This window comes from Pteronotus mesoamericanus, unplaced genomic scaffold, assembly GCF_021234165.1.
Source record: "Pteronotus mesoamericanus isolate MK-2021 breed Mesoamerican mustached bat unplaced genomic scaffold, CSHL_Meso_final scaffold_21, whole genome shotgun sequence".
In the NCBI taxonomy this organism is placed as follows: Eukaryota; Metazoa; Chordata; class Mammalia; order Chiroptera; family Mormoopidae; genus Pteronotus; species Pteronotus mesoamericanus.
This window is the reverse complement of record NW_026555310.1, coordinates 6160761-6187341: the sequence shown is the minus strand read 5'-3', so window position 1 is coordinate 6187341 and position 26581 is coordinate 6160761. Positions and strand designations below refer to the sequence as shown.

Here is a 26581-nt window from a genome sequence, read left to right as displayed (position 1 = left end):
CTATATAACTTCCTTTAGTCAGGAAATATAGACTAGTGTGATATGACAGAAAGCATATCCTATTAAGACTTCTTCAGAAACCTGAAGAACCTACAAGCCCCATGCCTCAGGCCCTTTGAAGGGAATTATTTTGAGATTGAATATGCAGAGATGGGTAAAACCTAAACCTCTCAACCAAGCTTTTAAACTGAATTTTAAATTTTCCTAAAACACCAACAGAGGGCTCCCGTCCTTCATTAAAAACAACCAGAAGTGCTTTCATTAGGCTGCATCCCTCTCTGTGAATTCTCCTTCTGACCTCAATGTTCACCTCCTCCGAAGGACATTTTTGTTTTTGTTTCTTTATATTATTTGCACCCTAAATAATGGGAACAATTGGCAGGAGAAATATTTTTGTAAACTCAAATCCAGTATTATCTCTAAGGATAGGTAAATAAAGTTTTTTTTCTACATGCTCTTTCTCATCTATCATTACCAAGCAAGTTTGAGGTACTTGCTATCAACATAATGAAATTTCTTTTTTTTCTTTTTTGCTGAGGACGCAAAATAGAAATACATAGTGACTAAACCGAATTCAATAAAATCAACTCTTTAAATCAGTACATGTGGCCTGGGTCCAAATGAATCAGACTAGGCCTAAAGAAAATCAAGAAGCACATATACTCTAACTATTCAAACTCTAATGGTTTCTGTGTGTTAGAGTGGAGAAAGGAACAAGGAATCAGAGTTTGAGGAACTGGCTTATTTTCTTAGGATGGGCAGACACAGCCAGGGAAAGATGGCAAGGGCAATATTATTTGTTTGGTGAAAATATAATAAATTCCCTTCAATGTCTTTGTATCGATGCTTCCTAGAGAGTATATTGCATTTATGTTTTTAATGAAAAAGATTGTTTTTTCCTAAAGAAATAATATGAGTATATCTTGCAATGCCAGAAAGCAAGGGTACTACCAACAATTAAAAGGTTGGGTCAGATAGAGAAGCAAGCTTGAGCTCCCACTGGCTAAAGTAGTGAGAATAAAACCATTTTAAAAAATGATTGTACAGGTGAGGATCTAAAAAAAGAAAAAAGAAAAAAATAAAGATTGCAGTGGATTGAAACATACTGAATCCATTATGACCCTAAAAGAAAAAGAACAGAAAAATTTATTTAAACCACATGAAGTGGCTATCAAAAAAAACTTACTCTAAAAATTGGTATTAAAAAAGAAAGATCTGATCATATATCCTGCCTTCCCAGTAGGAAATGTATTTCAGGGTAATCAAACAGCTCCAGCTAATGAGGAAAAAGAGCTCTCCTTTACAGCTGGGTGCCAATTAATAAATGTAGAAAAATAATAAAATCAGAAAAGCATTATTTCATTAATTCTAATAAATTATTATAAGTTCAGAGGGGGCCCAAAGTACAAACTTCCTGTTTAAAATAAATGTCATGGGGATATCATGTACAGCATGGTGAATATAGTTAATAATACTATATTGCATATTTGAAAGTTGCTAAGACAAGACCTTAAAAGTGCTCAGCACACACATACCAAAATGTTGTAACCATGTATGGTGATGAATATTAACTAGACTTATTGTGGTGATCATTTCACAATATATACAAATATGGAATAATTATGTTGTATTCCTGAAACTAATATGTCATATATCAATTATACCTCAATTTTAAAAAGTTGTTACCCGATAAGGATTATCAATTGAGATTAATAACTATTAGAGTGACGTGAAACTGGTCGCTCATAAAATGCCAAAGTAACATCATTTAGATTATAGTTTAGTCACAAGGGGGAGAGAAACCTAACTGTACAAATAAGGACTAGACTCTTACCTGGTCCTTATTTGAACCAGAGGTCAATGTATGTTTTCTGATATGATATAAGAGAGCATCAGCTTTTATTCAAGTCAAAAATCTAGTTTACAAAAAATAGATAGACGACAAAATAATGCTATGAAGAAACCTGTCAAATCCAAAAAGTGGAACATGATGCAGAAAAAAGTCATGTCATTAAAAAAAGGAGTAGGGGCTGTTGTGCCCTGACCAGTGTGGCCCGGTTGGTTAGGCATCGCCCCCTAGACCAAAAGGTCATGGGTTCGGTCCCCAGTCAGGGTGCATACGAGAGGCAACCAATCAATATTTTGCTCTCACATCAATGTTTCTTTCCCTTTTTCCCTCCCTTCCTTCTCTTTATAATCAATAAGCCTGTCCTCAGGTGAGGATAAAAAAAGCAGGGGAGGAGAGGTGGGCGGGTGGGGAATGGGTCTCTTTTAGATTATAAAAGACTTAAGAGCAACAACTACTATATAGATGTAATTCTAGATTGGATACTGGTTTGAACTAATTAGCTGTAAAGGATACTTTTGATTCAACTAGTAAAATTTAAATATAATTTAGTTAATAGGGTACGATAAAATTTACTGAATAGAAAAAAGATGATTGAAAAAGATTACAGAAGCATATGCACAGTATGAACACATTTTGAGGGGGAGGGGGAAGTATGTGAATGCAGCCCTAGCTGGTGTGGCTCAGTGAACTGAGCACCGGCCTGCAAACCAAAGGGTCGCTGGTTCGATTCCCAGTGTAGGGCACAGGCCAGGGTTGCAGGCGAGGTCCCCAGCAGGGGGCACGCGAAATGCAACCATACATTGATGTTTCGCTCCCTCTCGTTCTCCCTCCTTTCCCCTTTCTAAAAATAAATAAATAAAATCTTTTAAAAAATAGAAGTATGTAAATGCAGAGAAGAATATCTGGGAGGATATGTAGTAAGATATTAGATCTCCGGTGGGAATGCAAGGTTTTTAGTTTTTATTTTTGCTTATCTGCATTTACCAATTTTTTTACAAAGCACATATACTGTTTTTGAAATAATGTTATTTTAAAAAATAACAATATGGCATTGTTGGGGGGGGACCTGCCAAGTGATATATATAGAATATCTTTAATAAATACAAAATACTTATATTTCATAGTATACATGGCATATATATTATGCAATATATGAATTAGATAGAGTACAATAAGAACAAGCATAGGAAAAGGTTTGGAAGGAAACACAAGGGTAGAAGAATAAGATTATGGGTAGTGGCCACAGCATCTTTAACTTTATCAGTAATGTTTTAATTTTTACAATGTGCATGTATTAATGAATTCTGGTAAAATTTTTTAAAATATTAAGAAGTGGGAAGATGGTCCCTGGGAGTACTGAAACATGTTTCCAGAGTCCATGTGCTAATAATCATAAAATAAAAACCATCTTACTGGTTTCAATCAACACCAGAAAGCTTAGCCTTGACTAAGAAGAAAATTAAATGATATAACATTCCTAAAAACCCATCACCACAGAAAAATTTAAGAAGTCTTAATACTATTTTAAAGAAGAAATATTTTACTAATGTAATAAAGTACGTGTCGGAGAAGTTTCTAAGCCAAATTTCATCTACCTTTAATAATCAGTATAAGCTTGATGAGGGAATAGGTAGGGCTTACGAAGTTAGGCTAGATAAGATAAAGTTCTTTGTGACTATTTTCTAACAGAAGTAGCTTAAGTCTAGCTGACTAAGGCGATGAGCTGCAGAGCTGCCTTGGTTTAAATCAGGTCTCTGTTATGTGAGAGCTAGTTTCTTTACTACTGAAGTTGTAGAAACTGATTTTCACTTTCAGATCCATAATACCATATAGATCCTGAAGGGTCCCAATACACTCATATCCACCCAGATTTCCCTCAAAACCCTCTCCTCTAATGATAAGATTTGGCTGTCACCAAAATTCACCACCAAGTAAACTCTAAGTTGAAAGTTTAAAATGGACTTGTCCATATCTCTATGGTTTATAGTTAAAAAACGGTGTCACTCTTTCAAAATGCCAATGTAACAACTATCTTATAGCCATTTTCTCTTATATTGCAGGAAGGGCTTTTGAACCTATGTAGCCAAAATACCTACCTTGAGGTCTTTCGAGATTCGAGGTAAAGACTTCGGCTGTTTCTTGATTTTTGTAAAGTTGAACCTGATGCTGGAGTAGAATTTCTCCACTGGCCATTTGCACTCTGGCCAAAGGTTCTTAAGTCTCCTGAGCCAAGAAAACTGTCTGAAGAAGGGTTATCTAAAGGAATAAAAGTTTGAATAAATTAAACAAATACATACAGTGGTTCTCCATATGACTGCAACGATGTCCAACATTGTATTCCAAAGTAATGTGGCATATTACCATTTCTCTCATGGAAGATTCCAGTCTCAACTGTCAGTAAAGTCTGCAGTAAGGGAACTTCTACAAACTATAATTGATTCAGCCATACTAACCTGAAAATTGTTGAAGGAGCTGAATCCTGCCACAGCCATGTGCCTTATCTGCATCAATGTGACTCCGTGGTGTCCACCAAAAGTCAACATTTTACCCCAACTATATCTTGCAAGCACTCCCAGGCCTGGGCCTGAAAGAAGGTAGGCCAGACCAGTAAGAAAGCAGGTGGAGGGCCAAGGAGAATTGTAATTCAAATGAACAACAGTTATTGCTTAATAAGCAGCTGGTGTCTCCTGTTTTTAATTACCATGTTCACAATTAAGAGACTCTAAGAGCAGAGATGGCCTAACTGCTGCTTATTCTGGCCAGCTATGGCAGGAACGACCCATCATATGCATCTGGTTTTGATATGGTATGCTTCAGTCACTTAATGCCATAATTAACAGACATATCAATACTCCAATGCTTGCTGCTGCAATCAGATGGAGAGTTCTTTAATTATTATTTGAATTTTCTGCAGCCTATAAGTAGCCTAAAAGTAGAGGGGATAAAAATTTCCAAGTTTCAGCTAAGTGTAGAATAAATTCTGTGCCCTCCTCTCCTAATCATCAGGACAGGACAACTGAAAACAAGGCTTTCAAAATAACTTCAGATGTTACGTTATGGAACTCTGAGGAGAACCAATGGAAAAACAAGAATGGTAATTCTCTACTTTCTAAATTTTGGTCTCTCAGTATCACTTTGAAGATCCTTTTTCACAGCATATTACTATAGAACTTTATACATCATATATTTGTTACTCAAAATATTTAATGTAGCTTTTAATACTCTTTCCAAAAAGTAAGGCAGCAGACAAAAACATAAGTTTTGTATTGTGGTGTTATTGTTGTTTTTAGTTGATTAGGATTATTAGGATTCAGGGTAATAAAGATATTTAAAAAGCGGCAGTCTGGGGTGGTATTAGTACCAGTTGATTCAACAGTGGATAAACCTAATCTAATAGTTAAATTTACTTTCAAAATGAATTATAACCTTTTTCCTTTGTAATAATTACCTATGCTTAGCATCTATTAACATTACTTAAAGGATAGAGACATGAGGCTAATGAAAATGAGTCTCATTAAAGCTTCAGAAAATTATCTTTAAATTAAATGCAAAGTAATAACAATACAAATTTTTGTCTCTCACATATTTTTGTTAAAATTTGATTAGGGAATGACGATCTAACTAGAGCTGTCTATCAAAAAATGCAAATTACCCTGACAGGTTTGTGAAATTTGAGAATATTTCTCAATGGCATTTGACAGAGACATGAGCTTACCATGCGAAGGAAAGACACAGGATCAAGCAGTCTGTTTTATCAGAATAAGGTGGTTCCATCCCTACTCAGTGAAATCACGGAACAGTCCTCCATTCCTGACGTGATTAAACAACGCTAGGGATGGACCAACAGGGGATGGCAGACACTCATTTTTTGGTGATGATTTAGCCTAGTATTGTCAGTATTAAGAAATGGACTGCCTATGTCACAAATAAGATTAATTATTGGGTGCATATAAACACACATAAAACCATAAGGAAATAGACCAAAAATTTAATTTTGGCTGCATTCCAATAATAACATGATGGGTATTTTCTCTTTATTAACTTTTTACAAGGACAGGCAATACTTTTATGGATATAATAAAATAAACTTTGCATCTTAAAAATCAGGTATCAGCAAATCATTTATTATGAAAGTAACCAACACTAGCTTCTGTTAACATTAGAATTTATTTAGTTATTGTAAATAGCAGGATGCTTTAAATCATCCTACCTACTAAATGTCTATTTGACAACCTAGTTGAACATATTTTCCAAAGAGAAGACACTGATAGATTCTAAGCATGAGCAAAATCATTTCACTCTACTTTACTTTGTTTAGGGTTTCAAATGTTTTAATTTTCTTTTCAATTGCACTCTTAATAAAATCAACAGGACCTGAAGTCTGACCAGCACTAAGTATTTAAGGGGAAGTGTTGCACAGTCTTTTCTTTCCAAAATTTTTTCTTAATTGATGTTTTTAATAGTCTAATCTTAAATGGATTAAGAAGTAGATTTTTTTAAAAGGTTGATACACCTCTCTATCACATGCCATTGAGAAGGCTACTCTGTATCAAGAGGGAGATCCAGTAAAGCAGTAAACAGGAATCTCCAGACCCTACATTCTGAAGCTTGGAGCTTTCCTGTTTGTTTTCATTTTGGTGGAGGAAAGGATAGCAAGGTGAGAGAGGAGAAAAAAATCAATACAGTCAGAATGAGAAAGCTAAGACAGGTAAACTTGGGACCCACATCTAGCCAACCAAGAGATAAGGTCAGTGACTGGCCACAGAAATCAATGTGGGATTATCAGAAAAGAATGCATCCAAAGGAGATAGCACAAAGTTCTGTAGGACATGCAATGAGTTGGAATGGGTATGGCAAAGAAAGTTTTAAAAAGTACATGGTAAAAAGTAGATTTGAATGAAAGACATTATAAGAAAAAGGTATACAGATCATTGGCATTCAAGACTTAAAATTCTGACTGTTAGAGAGTAACCTTAGAGGTCTGTGACACGCCATGTTTGTTTTGTCAGGGACTTGATGAAATCTGTAGAGGCAAAATGCTTCAGGCTGTAATACAGAGAATAAATCCAATAGCTCTACATCCACATTTCAATGTGGTTTCATTATTCACTGTTGTTATTCTGAATTCATCATCCTGAACAGTTTCTCTTCCTAAAAACATGGCCTTTAAATGAGATATAAAACAGGTGAAAATTTTTTTTTATCCTCACCTGAGAGTATTTCTTCTCATTGTTTTTAGAAAGAAAAGAAGGGAGAGAGAGTAACATCAACATGAGAGAGAAACATCGACTGGCTTCCTCTCACATGCACCCAGACCAGGGACAGTACATACCCAGACCGGGGATCAGGAATCAAACCTGCAACTTAGGTATGTGCTTTGACAAGGGATCAAACCCATCCACAACCTTTGGTTGCCAGACAATGCTCCAACCAACTGAGCCAATATACCAGCCAGGGCCATCCGTGTTATATTTTATTATGGGGATCAACTTGTGTTGAGAGGACAAATACAGGAAAAATGTAACTCTCAAGAATCACATAACTGAGAAGAAAGCCAAAAATTTGATCAACTATCACCATAGTAAGAATATGATGATTTGAGATGACCTCAGATATATCCCTTATGAGTATCACAGGTCTACTGAAATTTAAAATAAAACACTATATATACAAATGTTTTTAAGTCAAGTGATTTGTAAGAGCTGAAAATGGCAAGGGTAAAGGGGACTGAAATTATAGGGAAAACAATAAAGCAAATGAAGGCACAGGTCCATTATCCTAAATCATAGCCCCTTGGTTGTTTCTGAGTTAAAAATTTTGGAATTTTAGAAAGATAATCTGGAATATACTACGTGACGCTTCCAAGGATAATCTGAAGCAGCATGATTTAATCAAACATATTGATATATATGTATAAAATATATAAATACTTGTACTCACAAAGGTAGATAAAAGACAAAATATAAATAGCTTCATATTAGATCATGTAAGTTTTGCCAAGGAATGAAAACTGAGGTCAAGTTTTGATGTCAAATAATCATGAAAAATATTTTTAGTTTTCAGAGCCTTTTAGATTTGGAATTGCACATAAAGAATTGTGAAGTGCATATCAATTCCATGGATTATTAGAAATCAACATAAAAAGGTAAGTATGAAGAATCACATGTAAACAAATGAAAAGTAAAAATATTGGGTTAACAAAAGATTATATGTATCAATTCATACAATGTATACTATGCTTGTACGGCAGGGCCAAAAATAAGAAATAGCAACAGAGTTAAGGAAGAGTTGAATTATGGTCAACAGATTTTGGGTATAATTTTCTGATGTAATTGTTTATTATTGAGCAATTATTTTTAACTAAAAGCAGATATTCTGTCTGGTGGTAAATCAGCATATGAAATTACAAGGAAACACAACCTGAGTTCAAATGGAAATATTAATGATCTGATTTCATTATCCACTCAACTGCCCTTCCCCTAGGATTCCTAATGAGCTATCAAACCAGGTTTCAGGCTCTCTGCTCATCAGGAAGGATATTTCTTATTTATTTGCTCCCCACAACCCAGGCATGTGCCCAAAACCAGCAACCTTTCAATTTGCAGGTTGGCGCTCAATCCACTAAGACATACCAGCCAGGGCTAGAATTTTTCAGTAATAATGGCAAAGTTACTTTTGAATCAAATTAACTGATGTTTCCATATAAAGTATGCACATACTATGTGGGGAACAGTTCCCATCTCAGGATAGGAAATCCAGTGCCCAGATAAGTTACTACCCACCTAAATGATATTTAAATGTATTATAAATCTAAAAGAGCATCATACTAATGTCTTTTCAGGGGAGGAGATTTCTCATCTTGCTGACAAGAATCCTGAAGAGCCAAATAACAATTATCGTTTGCATTTCATATTTATTATCTCAGTTTATCCTTATAAAAATCCCACTGAGCAATTATTTTTAACTAAAAGCAGATATTCTGTCTGGTGGTAAATCAGCATATGAAATTACAAGGAAACACAACCTGAGTTCTAATGGAAATATTAATGATCAGTGGTATTACTATTATTCCCATATTTGTGGTAAGATGAGGAGAGTGAAGCAGGAGGAGTGAAAAGATACGGGAAGACACTATCATCTTCCTGGGTCATACTGCCAGGAAGCTAATGAACAACAACCCTTCATTTCCCCAAGACAGAGCCAGAAGATCTTTGGAAATCCAAACTTTAGGAAGGGAAGATGAAAAGTCAGGCAGACCAGGGGCTAGAATAGCCTACAGAATGCTGACTTCTGTCATGGATCACAAGCTAAATAGGCAAGCTCTTGAATATGCAAGCATGGCTGTGGCAGGTGCTAGATAGAGACATGTAGTTAACATTTCCTGCCCTGATGGAGCGATAAACTTGGGCAGAATTAAATTTTCAGAATTCATGGTTTGAAGCAGAATAGAAATAGGCTAGCTCTGAGCTTTAAGTCAATACAAAACAAGTATCTTTTATATCACATATACATATCTAAAACAAAAAAGCTGTAGTACTTTTTACAATGACATAATGAACAAAAAGGGGAATAGATTAAAAAGACTTTTCCATTAAAAAATATTTAGTTGAGACTAGATCAGTAGAGTATCATAGCAACCACACACACAGACACACATCCAGCTAATTAAAATGAGGTTTTAGTGGAGAAAATGCTATTTTGTTTTTGACAATGCTTTCATACTTTTAGAGATGGTAAACACAAATGATATGCTAAGAAGCAAACTGAAAGGTATAAACGTCTTGATTCCAAGTAATGTGTCATACCTGAATAATAATTTGGACTATAAGCTGTACTCCTTGCAGAACATGTATAAGATCGGTCCAAATTTCCTTGCCTGGAGGGTAATATCTAAACAAAACAGAAGATTTTTCTTAAATCATATTTTGAGAGAAAATATACCATTAAACAAGATCATGACATATATCAGAATTCAATATAATTAATTTTATTTATATATTATAAATTAAACATACTATTAAGAAAGGAAAACACAATCTGATGAATGATTGAGGCTTCAAGAGGGAAAAAATAGGCATTAGAAGGTAAATATGCATTTAGTATATCCTGTTCTGAAAGTCAGTTGTATCATTTATTGAAAAGGCAGACAAAATAAACCTGGTTTTGATTCTTTTGAAAAGTGAGTTTTTAACTAGAGGTGGTGTTGCACCCCAGTATAAATCTAGAAATATGTGAATATATATTCAGTTATTAAAATAATTATTGGGAGCAGATGCTACAGGTATTTAGTACACAGGGGACAAGGATACTAAACATTCTGCCATGCTTAGGCCAGATTCACACAGCAAAGAATCACTGCATACAAATTAGTAATGACTTTCCTACTGAGAAGGACTGCTTTATTCATATGCTCCTCAAACTTTAATGTGCAAAGAAATCAGCTGGAGTTTTTTTAAATGTAGATTATTATTCATAGGTATGGGTGGGGTAAAGCCTGAAATTCTCCATTTCTAACAATGGTCTTTTAAGAATGTAAGTTTTATAGCCCAGAGAAATCTCAGAGCTGCTGTATACCTATAAATATACATGCCCAATTTAATGCTCAGCAATTTTAAGATACCAGTTTAAAACAACACAGATCTCAAAATTGGTAACTGTAGCGTTCAGAGAAATAGAAGTTTTCTCAAAGGTACTGCTCTCAGAGAACTCATGCATAGCGTGGTTCTTGTCTTAACTGTAATATATCAAACAGAATTCCAAACATTACAATCATTGATTCTAAAAAGTTTATATATACACTTGTGCTTTTGAGTTCGGCATTTAAACTACATCAAATGAAAACTTATGCCAAAATAATTCATTAATTAAGGGAAGAAAATTATTCCTAACCTGATGGTCAGAAAGTGAAAGCTGGTCCTCTGGAAAACCTGTTTGTGACAGGAGATGGGTTTTGAATATGGAGTTGTGGTTCACTAAAGTTACTTCTCCAGCATCCATCCTCATCCTATCAGCAATATCATCTGGGGAAAGAGTCGGATTAGTTCAAGTCACATAAGTCTTTAATAACTACTTTCCTATAAACCAATCTTTTCACCCAATAAAAATGATTCCCAAAGGCGAGCCCTATGTTTTAATAAAACATCTCCTTCATAAATAACCATTGGCAAGAAATCTCAAAACTGTCAAAAAAGGAGGCCCATGTGCAGAAACTGGCCCACTGGGAATTAACTGAGATCATCTACCAAACAGTTCAAAACTTGTACAAGTATAACAAGAGCTAAATTCAAAGTTTTAAAAGTAATGAAATTTTCCCTAAAGAATTTCTTTAATGTTTTTGCTGTATATAAATTTTAAGTATAAAAAACTGGGGGGGAAATGTCATCATTCAAAAAAATAAATACTTGTTAACATTAGTTTATTTCTTCTTTTTTAATTGAAAAAAGTGCTTTAAAAATTAATTAGCCCTGGCTGGTGTGGTTCAGTGGATTGAGAGCCAGCCTGTGAACCAAAAGGCCACCAGTTCAATTCCCAGTCAAGGCACATGCCTGGATTGTGGGCTAAGTCCCCATTTGGGGGCAGGCAGGAGGCAACCCATCAAGGTATCTCTCACACATCACCGTTTCTCTCCAACTCTTTTCCCCTCCCTTCCCCTCTAACTAGAAATAAATATATATATATATATTTTTTTTTTTAGAAAAAGAGAGTATATATATTTATAATCTAAAAAATAAAAATCAAAAAATTTTTTTTCTGCAAAAAGCAACATTTATTCATATGCCTATTAACAGACATCAGCTCAATCACTGTAATATTATGGCAGAATCTTACTTTATAACCATTAGTTGAGATATTTTTTTACTTTGTTATGAAAGAGGTAGAATAGGAACAAATGAGAGTAAAGGAACTCAATGACTTATATCATCAATGAGAAAAATAGTAAACAAATGGGGGAGAGAGAGAGAGAGAGACAAAGCAAAAGGAAAAAACAAAAACTAGAGACAAACTAATGTGAATTTAAAAGGGGCAGAGAGAATGTTATAAGATCTAACTGTATAGATTTTCAACCTATTCTTACTCTGGCTACCTTATACTGATCCCCTTTACAGATATGAGGTACTATGAATAGTACAAAATGTTCAAGTCAGTGCCACTAACTAAATAAAACTTAAAATTTACTTTAATATAATTATTTATCATATAGAAGGAAGTATTGGGTTGGCCAAAAAGTCTATTTAGGTTTTCCTGTAAAATAAAAGACACATTTTTCATTTTCACCAATAACTTTATTGATTTGGGTATTCTGAGTATGTTGGCTATCTCCCGCTACTGGCTTCTAGTGGGTTGAGACCGGGGTTTGCTAAACATCTTCCAACCATAAGACGGCCCCACGGCAAAGAATTATCTGGCCAAAATGTGAATAGCACCAAGAAACTTCTCAAACCACTTCTGACATGTTTGATCAGTCACAGCACCTTTTCATATACCTCACAAATCTTTTATGTTTCAGTTGCATTTTTACCTTTCTTGAAATAATAAAGCATAATATGCCAAAAATGTTGCACATTTTCGTCCATCTTCATTATTAAAATGGCTACACAGATATTCACCAATTTTGGTAAGTTTTTTTAAAAATGCACACTGATATAACAGCTCACAATACAATCTGACAAAATTTTTTTGAATGAAGTTAAAGACAACTAAGCACTACTAGAGCCACTATACAGAAAAAACTAAACAAACATTTTGGCCAATGCAATACAACACAGTACCAAAGGACAAGGACTCTGGAACCAGGCTACTTGAGTTTAAATCCTGGCTCTGCCAGTTATAGTTGTATGACCCCATGCAAGTTTCTTAACCTCTGTGTCTCAGTTTCCTCATTGATATAATGAGGATAATAATAGTACCTATTTTGTAGGTATTATAGGTACCCTTGTAAGGTGATTGTAAAAAAATTAAATGAATGTATTTTAAGTACTTAAAGCCTGGTACATAGTAAACCTCTGCTAGTATGTATTTGGCTTTTTCAATATAATGAATGAGAAAATACTTACAAACGATGCTATGAACAATGTCTCAGCCAAAACAAAATTGTTTGGTATACTGTATTACACAATTAGTAAGAGATCTCCTTTAAAATTATTAAGCACAAAAGTGCAAACAAAAATGTTAGGCAAACCCATTCTTTCACTCCAGCTTAACACATTGCGTATCACATAGAAATCTCTTAAGACATACGCCAGGGTCGAACGACCAAAATACAATGTAACTGCAATGCTTTATGGGTTCATGCAATTATATAGTTTTTCGTAGATTGACCTGCACGGTTTCCACCAATGAGATCACTTTATTCGATGTGGACAAGACAGTGTGTTAACATCTAAAGTCCATAACAGATGGCGCGTAAAAGACGAGAAAACTCATGAGCGTTACGAAATATGTTAACTAATGAGAGTAACTAGGAGGATTCAATGACTACTTCATAGTCTTACCCATGACAGGTCTTTTCACATCACTGACTTTAACGGAGATACAAAGTCCTATAAAAGAAGACAGGGAACAGAAATGTTACATACTGAAATATCTCCTTCATTTAATTATACAACCACTCAGGCTGGAAGCCACTCAGAAGTGATGTTTGTGTATCTAGTGGAGAAAAACATAAGGTGGTAAGATTTGACTTGATGGGAAGAGATGAGAACTAAAACTGGCCTGAGGTAGTTCCAAACATTTCTGCAATCTGTGCTATCCTAAACAGCAATTATGGACTCCCTACAGAATCACAGAATACTACTGCAAGAAGCAAGCTGGGAAAGGCCACCCCTTGGAGATTAATTTGCATATGGTCATCAAGTTGGTTAGTGACTACACTGAAACTACAACCTGGAAATTATCCCCAATCCATTGCTCTTGTTATTACCTCATAATAAACTATTCCATAAACAAGTGATAGATCTTGTGGTGGTCCTATTGACTTGTCTTCTTTACACATCTTACTCAGCAGTCAAACATAAAGCTACTGATACTCTGAGGACAGTTAGGGAATACTTCAGAGTTGTACTAAGTACTTTCTCCCCCATTGTCATTCAAACTGCTAAAAACCAAAGCCCCTTTGCCCATATGAAATTACTTTCTCCTCTGATGGATCTAATTTTCCCAGAAAAAGAAAGTTAAAAGCCTAACTGCTTGGAATTAGATTAATAAACATCCCCGTGGTACACATGCTTCTTGGCAGATTTTCAAGAGGAGAAGAGTAGGGATGATGATTGTCACACTTATATTATTCATAATCCTATCATATTTTTTAAAAGACAGAATACTTCAAAAACTAATAGCAATATCAGGGCTTCAATCTACTAAGGAGACTAGCTGATAACACGTACTCTTTATGGTCACAATAATGAAGTGCACACACAAAGAAAGGCTGCTTCATCTTTTTTTGGCACTGCTACAGACTAAGCAGAATAATAATCTGATTACCTAGTCTTGCCAGGGAGGATTCCCAAAGAATCTGAGCCTTAGATTTAGGCTTTAAATATGTTTACAAATGCTTGCTTAACAAAAGGCTTCTACCTGGAAATTCTCCCAATTACTCTTTCCCCACCTTTCTTTTTTAATAAAGCAGAATTCCCTGGGTCTCAGATTAAGAGAGGAAATAGCCTATCACCTAATAAACCTAGTAGTAGCTTTTCCACATTTCACTCTATCAGGCCATTTCATAATTGTCATCACTGGCCTTTTTGTTGTATTAAGAAGAAAGCCAATTTAAAAGCCCATTGCCCAGCAAAACACCCATTTTAACTTCTTTTGCACTACTGAGATAGATGTAAAAAGGGAAACAAACAAGAAATCAAAAAATTTTAGATTCTGTCCAGAAAGGTTAAGTGACTTGCCTAAAATTACACAAATGGAGTAAAACGAAAACAAAAATCCAGGTATCCTGAATTCCAAGCAAATGTGTTTTTAACAAATATCACCAAACTTCACATCTTTTAACATATCCTCATTCAAGGATTCATACACTTTAGCAAGATAAAAGTAATGCCTAGCTAACTCTGGGGAATCCCTGCTGTTTCATAATTTTAATAATTAAAGCCCCAAATTTACATTTTAATACAAACAGCTGCTTCACTGTGCCTATGATACTTTCTTTTTGCCACTTTGCAGTTACATTGGGAGAAGGGATATTTAACCCCAAGATTCAACAGGAAATGCTGGATCTGGAACCTCTGATGCCACCAAATTCCTGCAAATATAATTTTTTTTGCCTTTTAAGAAAAGTATTCTAGCCCTGGCTGGTGTGGCTCAGTGTATTGAGAGCCATACTGCAAACCAAAAGGTTGCCAGTTCAGTTCCCAGTCAGGGCATATGCCTGGGTTGCCGCCCACATCCCCAGCTGGGGGGGTGTGAGGGGCAACAATCAATGTTTCTCTCCCACACAGATGTTCGTTCTCTTTCTCTCTCCTTTTCCCCTCTCTCTAAAAATAAATAAATAAAATCTTTTTTAAAAAGTATTCTAGTAACTCATTTCCTAATCCACATTGGTCAGTCATATTGGTCATTTATTTTACTTAAAGACACAGGCAGTTTCATATATTCAGATGAAGTCAACTTAGTATCTGAACAGAAGATAGTAGGAAATCTGAAAGAAAAAAATGGCAAAGTCCTGACAGTTAACAGAATGTAACTAGTATGATAAAACAGTTATAAGCTTACGTACATGCAACAAGGTGATTATAAAAGAAAATGTTGAGAGCTATTAAGTTACTAGAAAATGCATACTGTAGAGAACCACTACACCATTAGCTTTATCCAGAACCAAGATGTGTTTAAAACAATTTATGATATGAAAAGGGTGTAGAAGTGATCATGTGAGTCACCCTACTCTGAACTCTGGAAAATTTTGTATGATAGTTTATACTGTATCATCATTTTTTTAATATTTTTACATATAATCTCTCCCAATTAGACTTTAATACCTGAAACACTTTAACACTCTTAACACCTTAAACATTAAGTATTCTACTTCTTTTACGCAGAAACATTTACTGAAAAATTACATACAAGGTGCTGGGGATTAAAAGAGTAAAAACTGGTCCCTGCTGCTGAGAAGCTTACTGTCTACTGGAGGAAGTCAGATCCATAAATGGATACTTATAGCAAGAAAATAAAGTTGATGCAATTGGTAGGTGTGGGAGTCAGGTAAAGAAAAGACTTCCAAAGCAGCAATTAGGTTACATCACCTTAGCCTGAAGTAGCAGAACCTGTTTTTTCAATCCATTTCCTCCCTCTAGATTTAACTCATCAGATGGGTGACATGAAGACCATCTCTGCAGTTGGGATAATTAACTAGAATCAGGTAAAAATGAATGAGGCTTCAGAAAATAAAATAAATGAGGCTTCCACGATGGAACTGGGCGGGGCAGGGGGGGCAGTGGAGAGAAGGAAGGACAGGAATCTCTAAATTGGAAGAAAGTTAAGGAATCATGCTTAAAGAGATGCTTAAGATTTCACACTAACTGTAATTTCAAGTTTACTGTAATTTACCTCTCAATACGTCTCAACACAAATTATCTTTATAATAAAGAATAAAGATTTAGGAGATGGTCTAGTCTATTCCATCTAGAATATCCAATTAAAACAAGAACCCTAAGTCAAATAGTTGGTCGCCTATAAAAGGCTTTCCAAAAAGTTTATAAGAATCACCACCGCCCCAAATATAAGTGTACCAAACGTGAAGTGAAATGACTTTAACAAGGCTGACTTGAAAGTGATAAAGGAGCAAGTTATTGCCAAGAAGATAAGTGCAAATACTGCAGAGGCTCCGATAGGCAGAAATCACCAAGCTCTAGAGAAACTGGGCATATATCCAGAGAGACCACGTTAGGGTACACCAAGCAAGAAGAGACGGTTCAAGGGAATTACCAGAAGGCGATGAGCTACGTAAGTAAACCGGCAGTGAAGGGGATTTTCATAACCTGGGCAGGAGGGTCCAGACGTTTCTTTCTGGTGGTGGCACTACCAATATCCCATCTCAGGGAGATACCACAGAGTAAAAGAGTTGGAGAAATGTTTTCGTGAGGCGCAAAAGTAGTCGAGACGTATCATTCAGGTCTGAAGGAAGGAAGGAGGTGAAGCAGGTGTACCAGAAAGCTGAGCTTCCCGGTGAAAAGAGCCTTCCCTGGAGAGATGACCCTGCTCTGGCGGGAAAGCCCCTAAGTCCCAACCGGCCCGTTCCTCCACAAGGAGAACTGGACGCTGAGACGGGGGCTGCCGTAATGGCAGGGAGACGGTCTCCCCACTGCCCAAGACGAAAAGGCCTGAAGAAACGGCCTCGGGGAGCCTAACTAACCACCACCGGCCAGACCACCGCCAGCGGACATCAGGAGGGAGAGGAGGTGGTCCCAGGGGGCGGGGCAGAGGGAAAAGCACCGTCCCCAGAGCCGTCCCCGCTTCCGCCTAGCCCAGCCCTGGTTGCCGGGCCTGGAGCTGCACTGCCTCCCGGCCCAGGCTCCCTCCATCCTCACCCCTCCCCCAGCTTCCCGCCGCCACTCACCGAACCGGAACCGGCTGCTATACGAAGGGGTTTCCGGCCGGGCGCGGAATGCAAAACCCGGGAACGACCACGAACCGGAACCGCCTCCACAACACCGGAAGAACCGCTCGGTGGCTGTGGAGGAAGGGGGTTGGGCAGGAGGTCAAAGAGCACAGTTAAGGGCCCGCGGAACGCCTGCGCAGTATGGCGAGGCTTCAGAAACCGAGGAAGCATCTGAGGCTGCAGTCATAATTTCCTTGGTCCCCTTTCAGTTGGGCTTTTTCTTGTTCTCGGAATATACTGTTAGTGAGCCTTTAGTCCTTCGCTTTTCTCGGTTCCCTCACCCCGTTACCCGCCGTTTTCTGGTTCCGCTGAGTGATTTTTGCTTATAGCTCTGGTTTCTGTGGCTGCTTTCTCCGTGGCCCTTCATCCGCGGCCACTCGCGGCCACCTTGGCAGATGTAGACCTGAAAGCTAAATCGAGCTCAGGCTATATTGTGTATTATTAAGAATCACAGAACTTTAGGGCTTGTACAGGTTTTTGGAGATAGTTTAGTCTAATAGTTTAAGAGAAGTGAAGTCATTTCCCAAAGTTAAAAAGTGCATGGCAGATCTAAGAGTAGGAAACAAGTTTCTTTAACTTGCAGCCCTGCACTCTTTGTACCATTATCATGCTCAATTGGCCATTCGGAAAAGAAAAGCGGAAAACAAAAGCTCCAGGTTGGCATCATAAGTTAGACTCTAAACCTGTGGAACCTTCCAGAACTCTGGAGGAGTTGGAAACACAAGTATAGTTGTGAGGAAAGCTATGGGGGGGGGGGGGGGGTATCCACCAGAGATCTACTTTTCTGAGTAAAGAGAGGAAAGGACCGAGGGGGTCTGCCCTCTGAACAACTAAATGACCCTGGTGGTGCTCCTGTGACCAAATTGCTTAACTTGTGATCTGTGCTATACTTTTTAAGATAAAATAATGGGAAGAAATATGTTTGTTGATTCAGACTTTTAACCAAGTCTCTCAACTCTTAGGGCCTCTGGACCCAGGCCCTGTCTAGAAGGCTATGAGAAATGATTCTGAGTAGGCACTCTAGACCCAGACGAGAGCCACAGTTCAAGCTCAGACTTGAGGAATGGCAGCCTCTGGAGGCCCCCAGCCTTTTAGCTACTCCTGGCAGCTGGGAAAAGGAGATGTTCGCTGAGTTCAGTGGATGTCGCATGTCTACAGTATAAACATAGATTATTTGTGACTCTTCATATGCTGAATTTTAGATCATTGGGTTGTAAACACCAATTAGGATTGAACATACCTGGTTTGTGTCACTTTTGTCCATTTTAATCATCTCACAAATCTGTTCATTTGAATTAAACTCTCTCTGTTTTTAGGAGATAGCCATGCGTAAAGAGGAATTGCATCTGAAATTTTTCATGTGTGTGATTCAATCTCGCCAGTTAGTCAGGACTCCTCAGAGAACAGGTATCATTGTCTCCTGATCATATTCCAGTGACAGAATGGGTTCCCTTCAAGAGAGTTTCAACACAGGATATGAGACTTACTAGTGTAAATGCAGTTTTAGGTGTCAACTGACCTTGTTTATTCCACCTCCACTATGATAAAATATATGTCACTCAGTGATGTTTTTCCCTGATACAAATATCAGGTGAGATTTTGGCCAGATATGTGGGGAATAAGCTCTGGGCAGATAAGGAGGACTTGGGAATTGAGGAAAAATGAGATTTATAGTACATGAGCTGGTAGTTGATTTCTTGTCTTTTGTGAATTATTTCAACTTTTCTGGACTCCTCTATGGGAGTCCTTGCTACCATTGTACTTGATATTTCAAAACCTGTAAAATAAAATTCCAAAGAAAATTGGCTTTCTCTTCTACCCCAGTCTCAAAGAATCTAGTTACGTATTCTGCTTTTTCCCATTTATGTCAAGGGAGTAACTTTTTTGAGGTATGATAGTTGTTGAGAAGAGTCATCACTTCTCTAACTTTTCACTGAATTTATGAAAAAAAAAAAAAAAAAGGCCTGGATAGCTGAGAGGCATAGAGAAAATGAAAGTGAATAAGGAGCACTCCCTTTCCTGAATCCCACCTTGAGGGTGACCTAAAGATATTGATTCTCAGATGCGGAAGCTTCAACTTCCAGCATGTTCATACAAAAGCCACCACCTGAGACAGAAGTTTTGAAGAGTCTAGATACTATGGATGATCCAGACACCTTGGAAGTCATACCTGTTTTGGAAAATGGTGAGGCATGTGGTTAAACAAGGGGGAGGAATGCAGTAAGGTGTATTGGAAAGTGAAGAATGTATGCATAGCATTATAACTTAGGATAGACCTACCAAATTTGAAATATGAGTTAAAAGGCAAGGGAGAAACTGTATGTATATGGAGGGGCGTTACATGAAATTCATTGGTGACAGATTAGGGAGGCAAGAGAAAGAAAAGCGAGGAAATCTCTGAGGTTCGATAAAGAGTAAAAGGAGAGACACATACTTCTTTTACATTGGCAGGTATAGGATAGTTAACCACGAATATTTGCTGCACATAGAGACGGTATTCAGGGAACAACATAACAATGAGGAGTCCTGTGATCTCTGCGCTGGTCCTGCGGGTGTGCCCTGAGGGATCTTGAAAAAGAGATTACTCTGACATTCCAGAGGTATGTTATCATAGATGCAAAAAGACAACAGACAGGCTTAGTTAGTAAAGATTAATCTTTGTCAAGAAAGGTACAGGCCTAGGATGTGACTACCTGCCCTTAACCCTTTTTAGTTAGGAATTTTTACGTTCAGACCATCCTATGTGGTTACTTTCAGTCTCTTGAGTTTGTCAGGTTTAGTATGTGGCCCCTCTTTTGTCCACATATAGCAAGTATGTGTGGTTTATGTCCCTTTAATCAGATTTTTCTTTGCCCATGCATAAAAAGCCACTAGGTACAAGAAAGAAGCCCAGCTGGTGGCCTTGTCCTACAATTTCTTGAATTTGTGTAGATTATTTCTTATTTGCCCTCATATTCCCTGCTTTTCCCATTCTCATTTTGCTCTATACCTAATACCTCAGACCCCTTTTGCTATGATGACCTATTTGGACCTACTTCTGTGGTTTGAACTGAGCATTATCCCATAGAAAAAATTACGATGTTCGACTTCTGCCTTTAAGCATTGAGGCCTCACATAAGAGCTACATTAGACTTTTCCAGCTTTCCCACAAGAAATGAAGAATCAAATATCTTCCCAATTGACTTCATTGGGATTGCCATTCCTCCTTTTCTGCTTTCTCCCTGCCTACTTCCTTATTCCATTTCCTTTTTCTTTCCTTCTTATCTCCCTCCACTCCCTCTTCTGTTTTTGTTCCTTCCAAGAAAATTTGCACATACTGTGTGAGGCACTATAAACAAAATAGGTGCGTTGCCTGCTCTCATGAAGTTTATAGTTTTGTAGGAGTAATATAGTAATCACATAATCGTACACATGGTTAGATAATTAGAATGGTGCTAGTACAACGAAGGAAAATTTTACCTACCATGTAATCAGAGTATAAAACAGGGGGCCTGATCTGGCCTGCGAAGTCAGAGAAACACTTTCTCAGGAAGACCAGAGAGATGAGTATGCATTAGCCAGGCAAAGATGGAAGAAGAGCTTCCTGAAAAAAGGGACAGACAGTAGGCTCTGAAATAAGAAGGAGTTGAGGTCACTGGCGGAGTAGAGAAAGCCTGTATGACTTGAGTGAGGGGAAGAGTAGCTGGAGAGTGAACTGCAAACATTGTATTAGAGCCAAATCATGCTATGCTTTCTAGGTCTTACCACTCCTGAGCTATGGGAAATCACTAAAGGGTGACAGGATTGTATTTGTGTTTTTAAAAGATCATTTTGGCTGCTGGGTTGCAGATGGATTGGAAGGGGCAAGAGTAGTTATCTGCTCTGGTGGGATGATGTTTAAAAATAAGGAAAACCCATTTTTAAGGAGCTATGACTGTTTCATCCTATCACTTGTCATATTGTTGGAATATTTCTATCTTATTCTTATCTTTCTCTCAGAGAGTATTAAATAAACACTACCAAATTCATACTATCTAGGTTCAATTTTTTTTTACTCCATTTACCTTCAGCTAACATATACATGTCCTAAGAATTTGATATATTATAATTGTTAATTTGGTTGTTGGTGTCTTCAATTAGATCCCAGGTTCAATGAAATGTAAACCTCCTATGAACTTTTAATGGTTCCTCCAGATTATAAATTTCACGAAAGCTTATTTTACCTTAGTACTTGGCACAGTGACTGCACATAATGAGTCCTCAATAAATATTTGTTAAATGTATGAATGAATTAATAATGAATAGGTGTTCCTTAAGATTCTTATCAGGAAGACATTTATACCTATTTCTTAATGTGGCATATTTCTTCCATTAGCTATTTTTTAGTTTGTGTTCAATTTTACTAGTTTAACTCAGAAAGTAACATCCTCAAGTTTGGAAATTACACTAAGATGACCACAGGAATGACCTAAGTACTTTTGAAAAAATTATTTTCTGGGGCTTTTACCCCAACTGAACTGAAGGTTTTCTAGATGACTTTTGAAATGATATATGCTTGATTTGTACTCATTTAGCTTTCCAGGAACTGATGGGGATGATTGACCCTAGACAGAAAAAGGGCTCTAAAGAGTCTAGTGTCTTGGAGATAAGCCTATGAGTAACTGAATGACATTTCCTTGCCTTTACCTAATTAAGGTATACTAATTAATGCAATAATTCATCAAAAACACTGTCAATGAAAACATGGGAGTTGGTAGTAGGTAAAGAGATGGATTGCCTCTCTAATTTCAGCCCTCAGCTGTATTATTGGAGTTACAAACCACAGAATGTGTGGGGAGCTTTTTCAGCTTTTACTTTTCCAAAATTTTAAAACATCTTCATTGAGGTAAAATTTACATATCATAAATTTTACTCATTTAAAGTGTATAATTTGAACCTCCAACTTCCCATGTAAGGAGCTTAAATGTCATCATTTCATTCTAACAAGCAAAAGTAAATAGACAGAGAAATCAGCAACTCTTCTTGAATCCATAAGAGAAGGGAGGACATAGAGCAAACTGCTGACCCTGAAATTGAAGAGACAGATAGGAAAATACAGTTCATCAAAAGTTACTGGAGCAGAGACCCACCAGCAGAAAAACATGAACTGTACTTGATAAATTGCTGGAAGCTCAGTATGGACAACTCTGAGAGTTAAAATCTGGGAGATCCAGTCATGGGAGTTCTCTAAAATATTGTGAGATTTTTCTTCAGCAGCTTGACCATTCCCACAGTAAATGTCAGAGAAAAAATCTCCTCAGGCTTCTGTCAGAAAGAGGAGAAAAAAAGCCATTCTGAAATTTCTTAAGAAAGCCTACCCTCAGGGAAAACTAGTTAACCAGAGCCTGACTTGCTAGGGAAGGATCAAAGACTAACCTGAGGAAGGAAAATACCCACTCCAGCCCACTTTAACCATTGCATCCCACCTGAAGAAGGAGGGAAAAAAAAATCTGAGGAACACTAGTGAAGTTCACAGTCCAGAGACATAGGCTCACTAAAATACTGAGACTTAATCATAAGATTATGGAATGCTTCCCTTCACCCCACACCTTACAGACACATTACTAAATGTGTGTTTACAGTACTCCCTTTTACACAGTACATCATGTCTAGCTAGCAAGAAAAAATTACAAGGCATATATAAAAAGGAAAAAAAGTTGAGACAGAGCAAGCATCAAAATCAGACATGGCAGGGATGTTGGGATTATCAAATAGGGAATTTACAAACATCTATGATTAATATGCTAAAGACTCTAACAGGTAATATTAACAGCATGCAAGAACAAATGAGCAATGTAAATAGAGAAATGGATATCCTAAGAAATAACCCCCCAAAATGCTGGCGATAAAAAAATTACTGCAACAGGAATGAAGAATGCCTTTGATGGGCTTACTAGTAGGTTAGACATGGTTGAGGAAAGAATCTCTGAGTTGAGGTTATATCAATACAATACTAAAAAACCAAAAAGCAAAGAGAGCAAAGACTAAAAAAAAAAAAACATAAAAAACTTGTCCAAGGACTGTGGGACAACGACAACACGTGTAAAATACATAAAATGAGAATAGTAGGAGGAGGAGAAAAAGAGAAAAGAGCAGAAGCAATATTTGAAACAATGACTGAGAATTTTCCCCAAATTAATGTCAGACATCAAACCACAGATCCAGGAAACTCAGAGAACATCACATAAGATAAATGCTCAAGAAAACAACATGTAGTCATATCATTTTCAAATTATATAAAATCAAAGAGGAAAAAGTTGAGATTTCAAGATGGCGGAGGAGTGAGTGGAAGTCACACTGACCTCCTCCCAGGACCACCCTAGAATTACAACTAATTTGTGCAGAAATCACCTGGAACAAACAACTGAACAATAGCGATAGAGGAGCCTTGTAACCTCAGATACAGAAGAATTGGCTTTAGCACAATCTAACTGGTAAGGAGTGCAGTAGAGACTCAAGAAGGCAGGTGGGGCGCCCACAGGTGGCAGCACCAGAAGGAAATTGAAATGGCCAGTTGGATCCCCCTGAGAAGAGTGGGGTCTAAACCAAAAGTGGGGATCTCTAGCCCACAACACCAGAGCCCAAAAAGTACACAGAAAACAGCCAGCTGTGAAAAGCAGCAGGGTTGCTCTCTGCCAGAGACAAGCGACTGGAGATGTGAAGAACTGTTTAAAGGATCAACGCATAGATTTTTATTTGTAGCCACTTACTGTGGTCTCCTGCAAAGGCGGGGGCAGAGTGGGCTAGAGACCCTAAGGAGAGATTGGGGAAGGAGGCTTTGGGGAGAGAACTGAGAGAGCAGCCGATGAGATCTTGGTGCTGATTCATCCCCCATGCAGCAGCAACCATTTTGCTCAGGCAGAGACCACTCCCCCTGAACAGCACCAGTGTCAAAGGACCCAATAGCCCAGCCCCCAGGCGGGATTCCACCCCGCCCTGTGCTGTCTAAGCTGCCTGATGAGTGCAAAGTGGCAGCCACAGAGAGTAGACCCCTCGCTAAAGGGGCTGCAGAGAAGTCTGGAGACACTTGAGGAGAGACTGGGGATGGAGACCTTGGGGAAAGAATGGAGAGAGCAGCCGGCAGGAGCGCAGTGCGGACTCTTCCTCATATGGCAGCAGCGTGAGAGCAACCAATAACCCCATCCCCAGGAAGGACTCCGCCCTGCCCTGAGCTGTCTAAGGTGGCCTGCTGAGTGCAGAGTGACTAGATTAAGAGCTGGAGGAGAAAGCCACAAACAGTAGATTACTGGAAGTCTCGAACACACTGCCTAAGGTCAGACAGGGACAACATCTGACATCATCAGAGACAGATTCAGAAAGTAAAAACAGTGGTCTCCAACCATAGAAGTTCACACCACAAAGTCAGGAAATCAAGACAGATTAACTTAAGAAGCAGAAGCAAGAGAGAACAGTCTCACAAATAATGGGAAGACAAAGAAATATGCCCCACTTGAAGGGAAAGGAGGAATCCCCACAAAGACAACTAAATGAAACAGAAGCAAGTAACTATCAGATACTGAGTTCAGAACAATGGTTCTAAGGAAGCTCAATGAGCTCAGTGAGCTCAGAGAGAATTACAAAAAACTACAGGGAAACTATGAGGAACTTACTACAAACTATATCAGCATGAAAAAGGACACAGAAACTGTCAATAAGAAACAAGAGGAAATGAAGAATACAATTTCTGAGTTGAAGAACACAGTAGAAGGAATCAAAAGTAGGATAGATGAAGCTGAGGGCTGAATCGGTAAGCTGGAGGACAAGGTAGAAAAAAGCTCCCAGAAAGAGCAAGAAAAGGAAAAAAGACTCAAAAAGAATGGAGAAGCATTTAGGGAAATGCAGGACAACCTGAAACGTAATAATGTCCATATAATAGGGATACCAGAAGGAGAAGAGGATGAGGAAGGGGTAGAGAACCTGTTTGAAAAAGTCATGACGGAAAACTTCCCTAATTGGAGGAGAGAAAAGGTCACACAAGTCCAGGAAGCACAGAGGGGCCCATTCAAGAAGAACCCAATGAGCCCCACTCCAAGACATATCATCATTAAAATGGAAAATATCAAAAACAAACAGAGAATCCTAAAGTAAGCAAGGGAGAAAGAGGTACTAGCATATAAGGGAGCCCTGATACGGCTAGCAGCTGGCTTCTCAACAGAAACCACAAGCCAGAAGGGAATGGCAAGAAATATTCTAAGTCATGAAAAGCAAAGGCCTGCAACCAAGACTGCTCTACCCAGCAAGGCTCTCAATTAAAATGGAAGGCGAAATAAGGAGTTTCCCAGACAAAAGAAGGCTAAAAGAATATGGCTCCACCAAACCAGCATGGCAAAATATGCTAAAGGGACTGCTTTAAGATGAAGAAAAAGTTTCTATGAATACTTAGTTCTTTTCAGAGTTGCCAATACTTGATATTACCAATATTTTTAATACTCGTTAATCTGACTGTAACAATGATGTTATTTTAATTGTTACTTTACTATTTGTTGAAACTAAACCTGTCTTTGTGTATTTCTTGCCTATTTCTGTTATTTTTAAAAAAGCTTTAAATGACTTTTTGGTATTCTTTATTCATTTATTGATTAAAGGTTTGTAGAACTTTTTTCCCTAAAAAAACAAACAACAATAACAACAACAAACCTATTAACCATGTTTTAGATGTGTTGCAAATACTTTCGTATTCTATTCCTTGTCCTTTAACTTTTTTTATATGTATATTACTATATAGTCTTAAATGTATAATATAGTCATATTGTCAGTGTTTATAGCTTCTGGAGTTGAATATTTTACTTCAGGTCATGAAAAATATTAGTTCTATTTTCTTCTAAAACTCCTTAGATCCTACATATTGATTTTTAACTCACCTGAATATTTCTTATATAATGTGTGAAATAGGGCTCTATATTTGTTTTATTTCAAGTAATAGTGGTCTATGCACCTTATTTGTTGAATAAGCCTAATTTTTCCCATTGATTTGGAATATCAACTTAATCATATATTGTTAGATATATACATTTGTCTCTAGAATGCTCATTATATTTCATTGATCTACTTGATTATTTCTGTGCTGGTGTCATGTTGGTTTAATTGCTGAGAATTTATAATGGTTTTAAATTTTT

General features: G+C 37.4%; 1 protein-coding gene across 1 annotated transcript in view; it reads right to left on the bottom strand.

Annotated features, from left to right (window-relative positions):
• Window positions 1-17451, bottom strand: part of SENP1 (SUMO specific peptidase 1) — a 57342-nt gene extending 39891 nt beyond the window's left edge. The window contains exons 1-5 of the mRNA XM_054591178.1: window positions 17406-17451; window positions 13342-13389; window positions 10739-10869; window positions 9655-9739; window positions 3946-4105 (exon numbers count right to left, since the gene is read on the bottom strand). Coding sequence (XP_054447153.1) covers window positions 3946-4105; window positions 9655-9739; window positions 10739-10869; window positions 13342-13345 — 380 coding nt within the window. The 5' untranslated portion in view covers window positions 13346-13389; window positions 17406-17451. The remainder of the gene's footprint in view (window positions 1-3945; window positions 4106-9654; window positions 9740-10738; window positions 10870-13341; window positions 13390-17405) is intronic.
• Between the last annotated feature and the right edge of the window lie 9130 nt (window positions 17452-26581).